The sequence below is a fragment of the Paramisgurnus dabryanus genome, chromosome 12, assembly GCF_030506205.2.
Source record: "Paramisgurnus dabryanus chromosome 12, PD_genome_1.1, whole genome shotgun sequence".
Lineage (NCBI taxonomy): Eukaryota > Metazoa > Chordata > Actinopteri > Cypriniformes > Cobitidae > Paramisgurnus > Paramisgurnus dabryanus.
In genome coordinates, this window is record NC_133348.1 from 15,616,056 (window position 1) to 15,635,514 (window position 19,459).

The 19,459-nt window shown below is 37.8% G+C and overlaps 1 protein-coding gene across 15 annotated transcripts in view; it reads right to left on the bottom strand.

Moving 5' to 3' along the window:
- The window catches only part of otofa (otoferlin a), a 103,345-nt gene extending 84,824 nt beyond the window's left edge, over positions 1 to 18,521 (bottom strand). For all 15 annotated transcript variants that reach the window (XM_065256807.2, XM_065256804.2, XM_065256806.2 and 12 more), the window contains exons 1-2: positions 18,167 to 18,521; positions 13,684 to 13,742 (exon numbers count right to left, since the gene is read on the bottom strand). In XM_065256807.2, the coding sequence (XP_065112879.1) occupies positions 13,684 to 13,742; positions 18,167 to 18,245 (138 nt within the window). In that variant the 5' untranslated portion in view covers positions 18,246 to 18,521. The remainder of the gene's footprint in view (positions 1 to 13,683; positions 13,743 to 18,166) is intronic.
- Positions 18,522 to 19,459: the final 938 nt, after the last annotated feature.

Sequence of the window (19,459 nt, forward strand, 5' to 3'; positions counted from 1 at the left end):
ATGTAATATGCTCTGGTCCCCTCCCCGCCTACCGGGGAGATGAAACACATAGTAGATTAGTGTCTCTCAATGGATGGATGTTAAAGTGGTGCCCTCAGCATAATGTAGGGTTTATAGACAATTGGAAGCATTTCTGGGGAAGACCATTTCTCCTAACCCGAGATGGCCTTCATCCGTCATCGGAAGGAAGTGCTATACTCACTAAAAATCTGATCAATAGTCTTAATTCTGATATAGTATGACTATCCAGGGCCCAGGTCAGGAAACAGACGGATCGGCTTAACCGTCCATCTGTTAGCTGCCGTGATATGTCAAGACCACTTATATCCCAGCACTTCGAGTCAATCTTACCGAAATATCAGCACATTTCAACTGTATCTGTTCCCCGAACAAATAAATACAGGGCACCGCTTGTTACATCTGGTACAAATCTGATTCAAATAAAATTAGAAAACAATACATTAACAGATGAATCTCGAATCTTAAAATTCGGCCTTCTTAACATTAGATCGCTTACCAATAAAGAACCTATTGTCAATGAAATAATTACAGACCAAAACTTAGATGTACTCTGTTTAACAGAAACCTGGCTTAAAGCAGACGACTACATTAGTTTAAATGAATCCACCCCACAAGACTATTATTATAAACACGAACCTCGATTAAAGGGGAGAGGGGGTGGTGTAGCTACAATATACAACACAATGTTTAAAGTAAACCAAAAATCTGAGCTAAAATTTAAATCATTTGAAGTAATGTTGTTAAATATGGAAATAACTGATCGTAACCACAAACAGCTTTCTTTTGCTTTAGCGACAATCTATAGACCACCGGGCCACCATGCAGATTTCCTTAATGAAATAGCAGATTTCCTATCTGAGCTTGTAGTCACTGTAGATAAAGCTCTTATTGTTGGTGATTTTAATGTCCATGTGGACAACCCAAAAGACGCATTAGGACGTGCGTTTATAGATGTTCTAAATTCTCTCAATATTAGACAAAACGTGACAGGGCCAACGCATACTCGTAATCACACATTAGACTTAATTCTGTCACTCGGACTCAATATTAATGACGTCGAAATATCACCTCAGAGTGATGCAGTTTCTGACCATTACCTTGTGTCATACACTGTACTTCTAGATAGGATCACTCAATCTACAACATGCTACCGACTAGCCAGAACAATAATTTCCACCACTAAAGATAGCTTTATTAGCACTCTTCCAGACCTGTCCCAAATGAAACATGTAGCAGATAACTGTGACGATCTAGATATTGAAATAGAAAACCTAAACAATGTCTGTTCTAACACATTGGATGCCGTTGCTCCCATTCGAAAAAAGAGATTCAAAGAAAAACCGCCAGCCCCATGGTATGACCATCACACAGCAGCCCTTAAAAAGGCAGCTAGAAAAATGGAAAGAAATTATAGAAGCACAAAGTTAGAAGTATGGCGCGCAGCATGGAAACAGAGTGTTAAACACTACAGACAGGCTATTAAAACCGCCAGATCTACATATCTTAGCAAGCTTATAAATGAGAATCATAATAACCCTCGTTTCCTCTTTAGCACAGTTGCGAAACTGACTAGAAACAAAGAACAAACAGAAACCAATAGTAAACTTCAACACAATAGTAACGACTTCATGAACTTCTTTTCTAACAAAATTTCGGCTATTAGGGAAAACATCGTAGCTACCCAGGCAGCCACCACTCTACCCATTAGTTCACTTAACACTAGACTACCATACGAACATCTTGATTCATTTAAACCTACTACAATAGATGAGCTCTCTAAACTAGTCACATCATCCAAATCATCGTCCTGTATATTAGACCCCGTTCCCACAAAACTACTTAAAGAAGTATTCCCTGTAGTGTCAACCCCGGTTCTAAATATCTTTAACTCATCGCTAGAAATAGGATACGTTCCAACAGCTTTCAAACTAGCAGTTATTAAACCGCTGATTAAAAAACCACAGCTTGACCAAGGAGAACTTAATAACTTTAGACCAATCTCAAATCTCCCTTTTCTTTCAAAAATATTAGAAAAGGTAGTGGCAAGCCAGTTACGCACATTCTTGACAAATAATAGTACATATGAAAAGTTCCAATCAGGATTCAGGCCCCACCATAGCACAGAGACAGCGTTGCTTAGAGTTACAAATGACCTCCTATTAACATCCGATCGTGGTGAAATCTCAATTCTTATATTACTAGACCTTAGTGCAGCATTTGACACAATAGACCACAGAATACTACTCAATAGACTAGAAAACTAGGTTGGTATCAGTGGTCAGGCGCTAGCCTGGTTTAGGTCATATCTAACCAATCGCTATCACTTTGTTTATGTAAATGAGGAAGAGTCATATCACTCCCTGGTTAAATACGGTGTACCGCAGGGATCAGTTTTAGGTCCTATCCTGTTCTCGTTATACATGTTACCCCTAGGAGACATTATCAGGAAACACAACATAAGTTTTCACTGCTATGCGGATGATACCCAGCTTTACATCTCCTCGCATCCCAGCGAAACACACACGTTTTCTAAGCTAAAAGACTGCATTAGCGATGTTAGTGACTGGATGGCACATAACTTTCTTAAGCTCAACTCCAATAAGACAGAGGTACTTATTATTGAACCAAATCGCTACAAACATAATATGTCAGATTACAAATTGCACATAGATGGCTGTACTGTGGTGCCATCTTCCACGGTTAGGAACTTAGGTGTGATGTTCGACAGCAACTTATCCTTTGATAGTCATATCGCCAACGTCTGCCGCACAGCATTCTTCCATCTTAGAAATATCTCAAAAATACGCCATATACTGTCTACATCTGACGCAGAGAAGCTTATTCATGCTTTTATGACCTCTAGAATAGACTATTGTAACTCGCTACTCGGGGGATGCCATTCAAATCAGGTCAACAAGCTTCAGCTAGTTCAAAACGCTTCTGCAAGGGTACTTACTCGATCTAAGAAGTATGACCACATAAGCCCAATTCTGGCATCTTTACACTGGCTACCAGTTAAATATCGCATCCAATTTAAAATATCATTAATCACCTACAAAGCTTTAAATGGCTTAGCACCCTCATATCTTAGAGAATTACTATCAGAATACAATCCATCACGCACACTACGGTCGCAAAATTCTGGCCTATTGATTATCCCTAGACTATCAAAAGTGTCTAAAAGTGGAAGATCCTTTTCCTACTTAGCCCCTAAGCTCTGGAATGATTTACCAACCGATGTCCGAGAATCAGACACAGTCGATCATTTTAAATCTAGACTTAAAACTTTTCTCTTCAACAAAGCATTCGCATAATTTGTCTAGTAAAGGTTCTTAACTCGCAATAGTTATTTTCACGGAACAAAGCACTCACGGTCATAACACAGACCAACCAAATAAATAAATAAAAACCTTTTCTACATGAACACTTAAAATGAATTGCATTAAATAGTTTGCCACCGTTTGCCACTGAACCTGCATTAACGACGACAGTGGGGCTTTCGGCCTTAGTCAAACGGTTTGGCACGTATGGTCGGGTTGCGATTTTGGTGCTTTCGTGTGTCTTGTGAATAGTATGCCATACAGACCCGTTTGCCACTGAACCTGCATTAACGACGACAGTGGGGCCTCCAGCCTTAGTCAAACGGGTTGGTATGTATGGTCGGGTTGCGTTTTTCGCGCTTTCGTGTGTCTTGTGAATAGTATGCCATACATACCCGTTTGCCACTGAACCTGCATTAACGACGACAGTGGGGCCTCCAGCCTTAGTCAAACGGGTTGGCACGTATGGTCGGGTTGCGATTTTGGCGCTATCGTAAGTCTTATGAATAGTATGCCATACAGACCCGTTTGCCACTGAACCTGCATTAACGACGACAGTGGGGCCTCCAGCCTTAGTCAAACGGGTTGGTATGTATGGTCGGGTTGCGTTTTTCGCGCTTTCGTGTGTCTTGTGAATAGTATGCCATACAGACCCGTTTGCCACTGAACCTGCATTAACGACGACAGTGGGGCCTCCAGCCTTAGTCAAACGGGTTGGCACGTATGGTCGGGTTGCGATTTTGGCGCTATCGTAAGTCTTATGAATAGTATGCCATACAGACCCGTTTGCCACTGAACCTGCATTAACGACGACAGTGGGGCTTCTGGCCTTAGTCAAACGGGTTAACACGTATGGTCGGGTTGCGATGTTTTTTTTTTGGCGTCTTCTCCTGGTCCTGTAAATGGTATACAATATAGACCCGTTTGCCACTGAACCTGCATTAACGACGACAGTGGGGCTTTAGGCCTTAGTCAAACGGGTCGTCAGGTTTCATTTTCTCTTAAAGATCGGAAGGTGACCCTTATTTACCATATATACCCTCGCATTGGGCCCCCAATTTGCTAAATCCTCAACTGTGGATAACATAATTATGCCGCAATATTTAGTCTGTCTGGAACTAAGCTGAGTTAAACCACATCACTGTGTGACACTTCAATACATATGAACGGCTGCTACGCTAATACGATTTTGTTTTTCTCTCCCTGTCTCGTCCTCGACCCGAGGACGAGACAAACAGACCCAGTCCCGGTAGATGTGAAAGTCGGCACACCTCTGATCTACTGGCCGTCCTTCAACGTTATGCCCAGCTGATACCTGACCAACGATCACCGGCAGAACCGCTTAATCTCCGCTAAATCTCCATTTCCGTTCTCCCAAGGGTTTTTCCCTCCTAGGACTTATTTTTCCTCGGATAAAAGCCCGGGGTTTTTTTTCTCCTAGGGGGTTTTTCACCCCGGGAGGCAGCCTTTTTGGGCTTTACCTAGCTTCCTCTTCAATACGTTGCTTTAGTAATACGTGCAATTATAATATTGAGTCATAGCCGCAGCAAATTTAACTGCTCATGCTATCATGTATTCTGTTGTGCTATCTGTCGTTTTCTGTGCTTTTCACTGCTTCTATTTATGTAAAGCTGCTTTGAAACAATTGACTTTTGTGAAAAGCGCTATATAAATAAAATTGAATTGAATTGAATTGAATTGAATTGAACTGTTTTACAATTACGCATGAGAAAGTATAATGATCTTTTACTGAGAATGCTGCCAATATGTTCAGTAAGCTGAAAACTAAAAACAAGACAAAAATACTAGGTAAGAAAGTCATTTTTGCAGTGTTAATACCAGGTATACACTGCAAAAAATTTCTTTCTTAGTTAGTATTTTTGTCTTGTTTTCAGTTTTCAGCTTATTGAACATATTTGGCAGCGTTTTAAGCACAAATATCTAAAATCGCTCGTTTTAAGCACAAATATCTAAAAATTCTCAAGGCAAGATGCATTTTCTTGATGAGCAAAATAACTTAAGAAAATAAGTCTAGGTTTAGAAAAAAATATATCAAATTTAAGTAAATTTGTGGATTAAACAAGCAAAAAAATCTGCCAAGGGGGTAAGCAAAAAATAACTTAATTTAACTTCATATAAACTTTAAATAAATTAACTTTTTTAATAAACACTTCAATAGTTCGCCTGCGCATTCAGATCTTAATGATTAATGGTAAACAAACTTGGCTTGCTGTCCTCGAAGGGAGCTCTACAGCTGAGCTCTGAACCTTCAGAGAGAGCGAACCTGAGGCCGGGGCTCGAGCCCCAAGTTCAACCCCCCCCTTGCAACAGAAATGCGCAGAGGAAGAAAGAGAGCAGTGAAGGAGGAGATGGGGAGGAGGTGGGATGCCATAAAAACTGCAGCTGGACCCAGAGGCCGGAAGGCTGCCTTATACGCCCATAATGATGATTGACAGACCTGAATGTTTAGGCTCCTCTCGAAACTACATTTAGAACTACAATTAATTCAAGAAAAATTTGCTTACCCCATTGGCAGATTTTTTTGCTTGGGGCTTTAAGTGTAAAATACCGAACTTGTCAGAGTTTTATAGGACCAACCTGCTAGGCATGGTTGTCGTTGACGAAGTCCATTTAACTTATAAATGGTAAGTGGTATTTATTGAATTTATGTCGCTCTACATACGTCATCTGGTATAATTGAAACAATTGGCTATGAGCTATGTACAGATGCATTTAATAAACATTCATAGCGCCCAATAAACGGCTCTGGGCATTCATAAACCAGCCTCAAATACGAGAAAATGAGCATGCGGTTCCAAGACCGCGTCTCATTCTCTATGAGACTGGTCTGGTGTTAACCTGGCTAGTTTAGCAGCTAGTCAGACCATTAAACAAACAGAGACCGTAAGTTAAGTTCCACTCAGACATGCGTCAACGCATGTGTGTACAATGAAACCTTCTATACAATGTAGAAATAACAAAAAAACTCAGACAACAACAAAGATTTCACTTGCAAGGATAAATAGTCGGTGCTAACCACAATGTGTTTTGTGCCATGAATTATTTATTAGCTGCCAAATGCATAAAATCACAGAAATACAAAAGACATTTAACTGTATTTAAATTGTTTAAACAAGCCTGTTGGGTCTTTCAATGTTTTACCATGTATTTTATGGTAGATTCTGTTGAGAAGCTGAACACAGTTTAAGAATTAAGTTTCCAGACAGGAAAGAGATTAGACATTTGATGCAATTAAACCAGCAATAGACCCTTGTGATTCATCAAGCTATTGAAGAGAAAGAGGCCAAAAGAGTTCTGCTGGTCGTGATGTGACTATCGCCCATCAGGATAATGAGAAGCTTTTCTTGACCGAAAAACTGCTGGGGTGTTTAGAGTTGATAGAGGCTTTTGTTATGAACTTGCCATGGAAATCTATAATCTACTTATCATTCTATACAAGACATGAAATCGCTTACATTTAGACTCTTATGGCACTTTTGTTATTGAACATTTTTTCTTTTTGTACTGTTTGGAAGTAAGTAATTTGGGTTCGGAAATGAGGGTAAGTACAGTAATGGAAAGTATTTGGCATGCACCTAAGCAAAAGTACTTTGCACAGAAAGACTCACTTTGCTTCAGGTTTGGGTTTCAGCGACTTGTTTTGCGGCCACATTATCTTGTTTGTGGGCTTGGTTTGTGCATCAATTTCCTGTGCAGACCTCGGACTTGGTCTACAGGAAATTACTCATTTATTATAAATGTGTTTTTCGGTTACTATCATTCTCTCGCCGTCTTTCTCCTTCAACCTCTCTTTTAACGTCATATATCACTGAAATAATAAAAGACAAGGAGTAGACATGACGGATGTGCTGTTGTGGATATTCTTCCTTTTTTAGTTTCATCCCGCGCAAAACTTTCCTAGAGCAAGAAGCGCCTGAAGCAGCTTCATCCCGAAACATCCACATCAGCAGACATCGACAACAGAGCATCACTGGACTCCTGCAGATCCAATCAATGTGAAACAGACAGCTTCTCCTGCAGAGCTGACTTAAAGGAGGGCAATTTAACACATAGATGCAGCAAGAGCCTGCTTTGCCCCCGGCAGTTGACGTGAGGTGTAAAGCAGCGTGCAATAGCCCTGTAATTTTAAGCCCCAATAATACACTACAATAACACAGCAGTATGGAGAGATCTTACAGTAAATGTATCTTACTTAACAACGGTGTAGAAAGCATATAGAAGCACTTAAAACGTGTGATTTTTCTGATTACAAATGCATCATTCGACTATACAGTAATAGGTATATTAAGAGCAGGATGCGATTAAATTATGTACACTCTTTGTACTGGTCATCTTTTGAGGATTAAATAATAATTGCTCATGCATAAACAATTGTCAAGTCCATTCAGATTTAAATGAATAGTCTTTCTGAGTGTGTACAATGAGTACAGCTGGCAGCACACCAGCACACAGAGCCGGTTTTAGATAGTACCGCTGATACACTCATTATGAACAAACAAGTGGTGGGATACATGGGTCAAATAAGACAAAAAGAGATTTAGCAGGAATATGCTGATGTTAAGTTACCTTATTTTTTGCCCTTAGGGTTAGGGTGGTATTGCATTATTATTGTACAATATAGACTTTGGTATGTTGGTATAAAATTGTGAAATGTTATGACAGTCACTCTAAATATAGTTAGTACCAGTGTTGGGAAAGTTCACTTTCTACATAAACTAGTTCAGTTCACAGTTCACAAATTTTAAAATGAACTAGTTCAGTTCATAGTTCATATTTCAAAATTTTGAACTAGTTCACAGTTCCAAAAATGAACTAATTTAAAGTTCTTTTCCCCCATATTATTATTTTTTAATTATTGCCATTATATATATAGAACCACAGACAGCAATTATTTGATCAGTTTTAACACTGAAGCTAAATGCGTCAGATTTCATCTTCATATCCAACTTTAAATCCTTATCCAACCAGGGTTTACATTAGCATTGACTGTCTTTTAAGTTTTGTATTTGATTGCACATACCTTGAAAGGCTAGCCAGGTTTTTCAAGGGGGTTTTCCGGGCGAGAAGCCTTGCAAGGCATCGCGTGTAGGACAACTCGCACGTGCACGTTAAATAGCGTGAGGTTAGTCAGAGTCTATCAAGATCCAGAAAATGCGTTAGCAGCCTATGTTAATCGTTAACCGTTTAGGACAAATTTTATGTTATTTAATTTAAACTATGTGAGCAGTGTCCAGTGCTCTTTGTTTTGATCACGCATGCAGCCATGAAACGCGGGTTTTGCCAGATTGGGTGTTTTTTCCGCTACACATTAAGGGCTGTTTACGGTGTGTTTTAGTCGGGTTTTCGCCTGGAAGACTCTATAGAAATCTGGCACCCTATTGAAAGACGTTAAACTGAAAGAGCGTGTCGTTCACAAGCCCCAGAATGAACGAGTTCACACTACGTTCATCAGGCAGTAATACAGGACGTTCAGTTCACGTTCGCCCAAAATATGAACAAGTTCATGAACTTTCGTTCAATGAACTCGTTCAGGCACAACACTGGTTATTACATATATATGGTTATGCCATAAATCCTAGGATTGTAATTTTTTGTTGTATTCCTGGTAACAAAGGTGCAACAGAAGAAAAAGGCTTATCATATAATTCATTACACAACACTCTGCATAGAAACGCACAGTGTTAGGTATAATCCTGATAGATATGAAACCTGATCTAAAAGAACAATGCTGGTGTAAAACACAAACAAGCTCTTAAAATGAGAGAGAAAGAGAGAGAGAGAGAGAGAGAGAGAGAGAGAGAGAGAGAGAGAGAGAGAGAGAGAGAGAGAGAGAGAGAGAGAGAGAGAGAGAGCATAACTATGGGATGCAGAATGAAGAAGCACTTGTCCTTGGGTTTTATATGGGGTATGTGATGTAATCGTAAGTGACGAGTGGATGTAAAGTGTGACTGATCCTTAAGCCATTACGCCTGGCTAACTGCCTAGTAATAAACTATTAGTAGTACAACAGCATAAGTCGACTCATAAAGACTGCAAGTCAACCAGAAGCACAATGAGGAATTTGAAAGAAAAAGACATGATACTATCCCAGGTGTGGAAACACAGCTTTCCTATTAACCTAGACAAAGCAGGGTTGTAGGGTTGCACGATATTCAAGGGAAAAGCCATAACTTGCTAATTGATACGGTGCATGATATGTGACACAATAATACTTTAAGATTGTAAAATCAATTTGAATTATAGACATATATATTTTAAACTGAAAATGATATATAACACAAAAAAAACTCTTGACCTAAAACTCTGACCATGAATAACTTTTTGATGCATTTTAATCCTTCAGTTACTGCAAAACCTTGCTATATGTGTTTTGTGATTTGTAAATTTGCGGTATTCTGATGATTTCGGTATATCTTGCACTGGGTAAAAAAGAAAATGTGCTTGGCTTTTAAATTGTGTCATACTAATATACTGTAAATCTGCTAATTCATGGCAATACTACAAGATCCACGACCCTACAAAATGGTTAAACAACACTACTGTTGAAGCTAGAGCCAGAAGAATAGAGGCTTAAAATTAAATTATATAATTCATTACACGACACTCTGCCTAGAAACGCTCAGTGTTAGGTATAATCCTGATAGATATGAAACCTGATCTGAAAGAACAATGCTGGTGTCAAACACAAACACGCTCTTAAATAAGAGAGAGAGAGAGAGCATCACTGTGGGATGCAGAATGAAGAAGCACTTGTCCTTGGGATTTATATGAGGTATGTGATGTAATCGTAAGTGATGAGTGGATGTAAAGTGTGACTGATCCTTAAGCCATTACGCCTGGCTAACTGCCTAGTAATAAACTATAAGTACAACAGCATAAGTCGACTCATAAAGACTGCAAGTCAAACAGAGGGATAGTGGAGAATTGAAAGTAAACGTCAGAATACTATCACAGGTAGAAACTCAGCTTTCCTACTAACCTGGTCAAAGCACTGAGTAGGGTTGCACGATATTAAAGGGAATGCCATAACTTGCTTATTGATACGGTGCATGATACTGTATGTGACACAATAATACTTTAAGACAATGGTCTCCAACATGGTGCCCGCGGGCACAAGGTTGCCCGCACAGAGTCTGTAAGTTGCCTGCCAAAGCACACTCTACTAATAGCCTCAATTTTAATATTTATTAAATACATTTTTTTTTTTAAAGTGTTTGTGGTCTATATAGCTAATTTTGCCCTTCATGACAACTGTGAGGGGGTGAATTTGTTTGTAACTCATGCGTTTAAATTATATTAAGCCTTAAACTTCTCCAAAATTAAGTGCGTGGCCGCTTGAATGACGGTTGAACAGCCACTGCTGTCAATAGACTCGCGATAGGCAGGAGTGGTTTCACCTCAGCTTTACACATGTCCCGCCTCTTTACCCATTTTCGGTTTTCCGCGAGTGATTCGTGATGACGCACGGCCAAGATGGCGACAGCAGGCAACGCCTGCTTTAAGCTTCAAAAACGATCTTCGCAAACCAATGGTTATGTCACAGACACTACGTCCATATTTTTTTACGGTCTATGGTCGTAAGTTACGTCATTACTGACAAAGGTCAAAGATTTGGTGTGTCCCGAAACCACAGTTCAAACGAACATTCGGAAGCTGCCTTGCAAACTTGATCTGTCGTTAGAAGCATTGTTCCTTGTTATTGTAGACTTACGTTGATCATGCTTTTGAACAAAATAAGGCAAAATATTACATTCTATATCCATCATTCTAAATATATAAAAAAATTATTTTACGTCTTTAAGTTTGTAAACGGAATTAAAGTGCTGCATTTGAAAACTGGGCATGTAGTCTTACAAGCTTTAAGACCCTGGGGAATCCCTGGGAGGAGTGACGTAAGAGGGAACTTGCGCATGAATTAAATATCTTGAAAATAAACAACAGATAACTAAATCACAAGAACAAAATCAGTCTTCCGATGCAATTTATGTTATTTACAGCAATAATCTGACATTAAATCCATTTGCATAGATTAATTACAACCCCAAATCAGAAAAAGTTGGGACACTAGAAATTGTGAGTAAAAAAGGAATGGAATAATTTACTAATCTCATAAACGTATATTTTATTTACAATAGAATATAGACAACATATCAAATGTTGAAAGTGAGACATTTTGAAATGTCATGCCAAATATTGGCTCATTTTGGATTTTATGAGAGCTACACATTCCAAAAAAAGTTGGGACAGGTAGCAATAAGAGGCCAGAAAATTTAACTGTACATATAAGGAACAGCTTTAGGACTAATTTGCAACTTATTAGGTCAATTGGCAACATGATTGGGCATAAAAAAAGCCTCTCAAAGTGGCAGTGTCTCTCAGAAGTCAAGATGGGCAGAGAATCACTGACTCACCCAATGCTGCAGCGAAAAATAGTTTTCTGAGTTTCTCAGAGAAAAATTGCAAACAGATAGAAGTTATCATCAGCTACAGTGCATAATATCATCCAAAGATTCAGATAATCTGGATCAATCTCTGTGTAAGGGTCAAGGCTGGAAAACCATACTGGATGCCCGTGATCTTCGGGTTTTTAGACGGCACTGCATCACATACAGGAATGCTACTGTAATGGAAATCATAACATGGGTTCTGGAATACTTCCAGAAAACATTGTAGGTGAACACAATCCACAGTGCCATTCGCCGTTGCCAGCTAAAACTCTATAGGTCAAAAAAGAAGTCATATCTAAACATGACCCAGAAGCGCAGGCGTTTTCTCTGGGCCAAGGCTCATTTAAAATGGACTTTGGCAAAGTGGAAAACTGTTCTGTGGTCAGACGAACCAGAATTTGAAGTTCTTTTTGGAAAACTGGGACGCCATTTCATCTGGACTAAAGAGGACAATGACAACCCAAGTTGTTATTAGCGCTCATTTCAGAAACTTGCATCTCTGATAGTTTGGGGTTGCATGAGTGCATGTGGCATGGGCAGCTTACACATCTGGAAAGGCACCATCAGTGCTGAAAGGTTTATCCAAGTTTTAGAGCAACATATGCTCCCATTCAGACGTCGTCTCTTTCAGGGAAGACCTTGCATTTTCCCACATAATAATGCCAGACCACATACTGCATCAATTAAAACCTCAAGAATGGGTAGAAGAAGGATCTGAGTGCTGAAATGGCCAGCCTGCAGTCATAAAGAGGAAGATGCGACAAAGAAGACCTAAGACAGTTGAGCAACTAGAAGCCTGTATAAGACAAGAATAGGACAACATTCCTATTCCTAAACATTGGTCCTCCTCCAGCTGTTTCTTATATGTACATTTATATTTTCTGGCCTCTTATTGCTACCTGTCCCAACTTTTTTTGGAATGTGTAGCTCTCATGAAATCCAAAATGAGACAATACTTGGCATGACATTTCAAAATGTCTCACTTTCTACATTTGATATGTTATCTATATTCTATTGTAAATAAAATATACGTTTATGAGATTAGTAAATTATTCCATTCCTTTTTTACTCACAATTTCTACAGTGTCCCAACATTTTCTGATTTGGGGTTGTAGTACTTCACCTCCCACATGACATCATCAACTATGTACCAACATGGTTCAAACGACGAATGTGCGACAAAGTTACTATGATGTCGTGACAAGGTAGTTGTTTCTCCAACTATGCATCATACTATGTTGGTTCAGCAGCGAGTTACGTTGTTGTTCGGGGAACGCACCCCAGGTTGTTTTATCCATTGTGGTAGCCCTTGCTCACAAAAAGGCTGAAGACCCCTGCTTTTAAACATAACTACCATTACCTTAAGACTAATGCAAAAGAGACCTATTTGCGCCTACAAGAAAATTTTACAGGGGGACATTAGGATTGGTTGTGGAGATAAAGTCACTTATTAAGAATGGGATCACTGCGAGACCTTCCCTGCTTTTTAATCTCACAAACACAAAGATAAGACCTGGACCTTCAGGGATATTGAGATGTAAACAGTTCATTCATCCAAAGAATTGCCTTAGAGTTAACTGATAATTTAGCTGGCTTATCCACAGCTTATTGCCACTTCATTCTGCTGCATGGTTTGCCTTAGGGCCTGTGTAGATGACATTAATAGGAATGACTTGAGCTAAATGTGATGTGTTCAACATGGTCGACCGGTTCGAATCGTCTTATAATTCCTTCGCTCCAAATTCTCTTGGAGAAATCAGATTTGGATCATGTATATGTTCTAGTGCTTTACGGTCTGATGAGCAAGGTTAAGTGTTAATGTCACACTTGTTCATGCTCGAGTTAACAGAGGATATAATGGGGGAAAAACTGACCTGCTCAAACCGAGCTTCATCCTCGCAATTTTCCAGCACCCGTGAGAAAAAGGAGAGACCTGCGGAAGAAAAACAAGTTTGAAGATGTGGTTTAGCACAGCATCAAATCAGCTATTAAATCACTGACAATAAAAAACCATAAAAAGGACATTTGACAGATGCTTTTATCCCAAACAGTACAATGCATTTAAGCTATACAATTTCGAACCAATCGAACCAATCACCTTTGCATTGCAAGTGCAATCTTTTACCAATTGATCTACAGGAGCACATGTAGTAAATGTTACAGAAAAGAAACATTGACATTCACTCTAATAGTAGATATCACCCAATGGCTTATAAGCTGTAATATAATAACAGTCACTTATAATGGTTGCATTGAAATAAATGTTAAATTAAGCGGTTAGCGGTGTTGTAATTACATCATGTGGACAGTTAGGTAAGGATTAAACAATAGAAACTCCAGTCCACCACAGAACTGTTTTGGGAATTTTAACCTGGAGATGGTCCAGAAAGTGAAATGTTGAAGGGTGTAATTGTTAGAAAGGCTGGTGTTGTGTAATGCTCCTACACATTAGGGAAATATATCCCTCACATTTACTCCGGGACCTGTTTAGCTATAATAGCAAACAATAATGTCAGCTTGTTTAAGCCCATTATGTTGTGCGTGTCAGTGTGTGCATGAACAAAGTAAACATTAGCTGTCAATAAAAATGTTTACATGCCAACTCAAGCACACATACATATGCAAACATAAAAACATGTACGCACCTGGTTCTTTTTATTTGAGCAATTAATTGAGTTATTTACAGTATGCCTTTAGGCTATGGCCTCTTAAATAACCTAAACCACCTAAAATAAACTCACAATACAATATAATGCTGCTTGCTGCTGCACTATTTGGTATCTAAGAATCACAAAACATAATCAAATCTAATACATGCTAACATAGTTCAGCAGCCAAAAAGTCTGTAGAAGAGCAAAATCAGGCATGCAAATTTGATCTCATCTTTAAACTTGGAAAACAAAATTCTCTCTCATGATAGATACAGGTTAAAAGATTTAAGGAACACATTGTTCGCTGTTATTTACAGTGGATTAATAAAGATGGAGGTAAAAAACATCACAAGATTTAGCTGTAACTGCTAAATATTTGTAAACGTCTAAGTTAATTAGTTTAACATTTTTACAGTAATGTACAGTTTAAATGTACAACACTGAATACACATTTTTCTTGTAAAGAAATTGTTCACAATGTGCAATATGGTGTATGCCATGCTCTCACTCTCTCTTGTTGCTATACACAAACTCAAGAAACACATATTATGTTTACTTATACGTTACATACACCACAGCATATAAAGTGATGTTCACATGTCCTTCCATCACTTTGCATCGTTTACTGTTTTTCTGTGTTGAATTATTTTTGCACTGTATTGATGTTAGGTATATGCATAGTCAAATGTAGTTTTTGGTAAAATGTTAGGTTAAGGTTTACATTTAGTTATTTACATCTAGTATTTACTGGTATTTAAGTTTAGTTAGATTACCCACTTTTTTCAACAGGTGAGCTTTATGATCTGCCCTTTTTATGTTTAAGTGCTATATTGGGTCCCTAGTGCTTGTATCAACCTAGAAAATGTGATAAAGAACAACCAAGTAACTTAGTTTTGGTAAACCATCTCTGCAAGCATGTGAAAAAAATAGGTCATTGAAATTTGGCTCCCTTGTGATGTCAGAAGGGGAAAATACCGGTCCTTGGTCTGCACTATCCAACCACGGCACTGCCATTTAGTGCAGAGATCAGCTCATATGCATTTAAAAGGACACACCCAAAAACAGCACATTTTTGCTCACAGGTACAAAGTGGCAATTTTGCTATTAAAGTGTTTTAATAAATGATCTGGCATATAAATAATAAATGATCTATATGGTATTTTGTGCAATAACTTCACAAACGTACTCTGGGGACACCAAAGATTTATTTACATCTTAAAAAAGTCTTGTGAAATCTCCCATTTAAATGTGCTGCACTGTGGACCTGACAAAATATTTAGTTATTTTTGTATGTATAGTGATATAGCAGTAAAGTACGCTTGAACTTGAACATTTGAAAAAAGATCTCAGGGCGAATTCTGTTTTGTAAATTACACTTTCTTTAATCTCTTTTGTTTGCATGGAAAAGTATCTAAAGATGTTAGTACTTTTCACCATTCAATCTTACTCATTATTCCATTTCTGCACTATATGTTGCATTATAGTGAGATATTGTCAGAGCTAAGTTATGCAACTTGCAGAGAAACAGGACACATCTCAGTAGAGCTTGCATTTCCTGAAAAGCCCTACCGCTCCAAACATTCTAGATAACTGTGGGTGTTGGTCATAAGAGGAAACCCACATGAGAAAAAATGAAAGGAGGCAGGGGAGCTGTAATAGTCATTGCCCTCAAAGAAAGTGAAAAAATTTGATGGAAGGACATGAGCCCAGTCCTGTTCAAAATTGAATTTCATATTAATGCAGTTTTTAATGTTTTTTATTTGAAATGTAAATTATAATTTGATGACTGGAGTGTCAATGAATGCTATTTTGACAAAAGGATTCTCATTTATATGGTTTAAAAGAAACTAGTAACAACCTTCCTAACCAATGAAATGTTTGTCTAATACTTTAGACAATTTTTTATAGATTCTGTGACTTCTCAGTTTTCTGTGCAAGAAGCTCCACATCACTTTGAATGTTTGTATGCTTTCTTACCATTTTGCAAACACTTCAACAAACAGAAGTTGAATTGAATTGATCTAATAATATAAAATGTATATATCTGATGAACACAGTGTACACTATAAAAATAAGGTACCAAAGGTTCTTCACAGCAATGCCATTAAATAAAAATTTTTGGTTCCCTATATAACCATTCAGTCAAAAATAACCATATCTTAACGTTGTAAAGTTGTAAACATTATTCTCTCAAAACCATTTGGGAAAACAGAAAGGTTCTTTGGATGTAAAAGGTTATGGAACCATACAGCCAGAAATGGTTCTTCTATTCAATGCATTGTGTAGCACCTTAATTTTTAAAAGTGTAACTGTCCAAGGTTCTGAAATACAAATAAGCCTGACAATAAATAAGCGTAATCAACATGACATTTTAAAGGTGAACAAATGTACACCTTATAGACATTTCCAGTCCAGTGCATTAACTAGTTCCCAGGATATATAAAAAAAAACATTTGCATAGTCTAAGTTTACATGACAAGGTAATTTGGTTTTACAAGTTTAGTCATTGTTTTTTTTCTGTACTTCTGGGGACCTTAAATAGAGTTTTGAGTTTAATTAACCTTTGTATTACTTAATTAATCCATTTGATTAAAATACATTGATAGACTACAGCATTGTTACACAATGAATTAAAAAAACAGTCTACCATACCTTGGTCAAGTACAAAACAAGCTCCTAAAAACTTGTTATTAAGAAATCCACACAATGCATATTGAGGAACAATGTGTTTAAAACACTTTGTTTATTAAACAACATTTCAGTATATTTTATTTTTTACCATGTTTATGATATCGCCGTGCAAAAAATATCAGGTACTAACCATTGTCTATTTGCCAGATAAGTTTTAATGTTTTCCCATCTTATTAAAATTATTTAGCTTAATGTTTTTTTATTTATTTTTTATTTAGGCATTTATATCACTTGCACTCTTTGACTGTTTGGGTTGCACCACCTGACATCTGCAATGAATTTACTTTAACAAACTTCTAGATGGATGCTGGTATAAGCTGTTGCCTGTGATATCAAATTCATAAATACTGAAATGTATTTAAATGTATTTATTCTAGTTTTACAATAGTTGTACCACCTGACATACCAGCCTACCAGTAACATTAAAGTTGCTATTTTTTTCAGTATTTGAGAAAAATTTACAAACTTTTCATTCAGCCATAAAGACCACATGGGGTTCACTGGATGCTGATATATTATGCTTAGCCTACTGTTTTACTTATCTGCTGTTTGAGGACATCCACATTGTTGAACAAAAGTTTTTTCAATTATCCTAACATCCCAACTGATATTCGTGAAATTTGTTTAAAAATGTTTCAAGCATAAAATAATGCAAAGTATCCTATGAAATTTGAATTGCCCGTTGCTTAATCGCAAGAAATTAATAAAATGAAATGTTCAAGCTGTTGTGTCGGGCAATACGTTGGTGTCTATAACCACAATGGGCGTTTTCATACTCTGAAAAGACACAATGAAAACCTAAAGATGTGGGCTTTAAGAGGGAAACGATTTCTCCAACATACCAGCAAAACCAAGTTAATGAGGAGAGAAACACAATCGCCAAAAGATAAAACGATTTAAAACATACATACAGTATGTACAGTAAGCTATTCCCCAAACGCTCATACAAAGGATGCTCAGTGTATAGACGATAACACAACACACACAAGCAAAAAAGTATTGCGCTGTAAGTTACCTCTGAAAGTGACTTTGGCGATTCGGTCCCCTTTCCCACGAAGCTCAGTGACCGTCTTTAGATACACCACTAAAGCCATATCAACTTTTTGAAATAAAATAAAAATTAGCAGACGAATATAAAATGTTTCATTATGAAGATCACTGACGGATCCCAACTAACGATGCGCAACTAAAATCATGTCTTAATTGATTCAATGCGCTGGATAAATCTGGGGAAAATCCTCTCGTCTCACACGCAGCATCCTCTGAAGGCAATGACATGAAGAGTTGTTAATAATTCAAGAGCTTTCATTTTCTCCCGCTTTGCTATGCGCACATGCACGTTGGTCAGAGAGACTTCCACACAGTGAGCATCGCCACTCAGCACATGGTGCGCAATATGACCACGAATTACGCCAGCAGGGGGCACGCGCACATACTGTAGTAAAATAAACTATTTCTCAGAGGGTTGAAACCAATAACTTACATTTACGCATTTGGCTAATGCTTCTTTCCAAAGCGAATTGCGCTGCATTTAAGGTTTACATTTATACCTGTGTTCCTTGGGAATCGAACACATGACCGTGGCGTTGCTACGCAATGCGTCACGTTTAATGTCTCTCAAAGCTTCTTACTGTGATTTATTATTAATTATTAAAGGCAACAGAGCACACGAGGAAAATAGTTCATTTTAAGTATACACCAAACGATAGATATAAAACAGAAAATGATAGCCTATTGCAAAATAGTTGCCAAGCAACCATTTGTTTTCTCATTAGGTGTGTAGAGTCTGCGCTTAACTTCAACAGTTTTGATCGGATGATATTTGTTATTTCCTTGTGGCAGCAACCATGGATTTAAGAGGAAAGAGGGCTTTTATCACGCATAACAACTCAGCATACATCCCACCGTCTCTGATGCCCGGGTAAAATAACACACTTTTTTGTATTTACAAAACGTTGATGCTAGGCAAACAAACACCGTGACTTTACTTACATAATTTGTTGTGTCATTTTTAATTGATTTAAAGGTATTGTGGACATGTCCCAACAACAAAATACCTTTATGGAGAGACATTTGGAAATTCAACACTAAAGTACTTCCAAAACAGTCGATCTGCCATCATTACAAAGATAAGACTGGCACTGTGCAGTCTGTCAACTACTTTGTCGTACCAGCAAATGAGATGGATAGCAGCCCATCAGAATCAATGTAAGAAATACTGAAAGTCATTAAAACAAACAGTTATTTTCTTTAATGAGCCCACTTGTGTTTGACTTATTGAAATGTTTAAAGATCTTATTTCCAATTT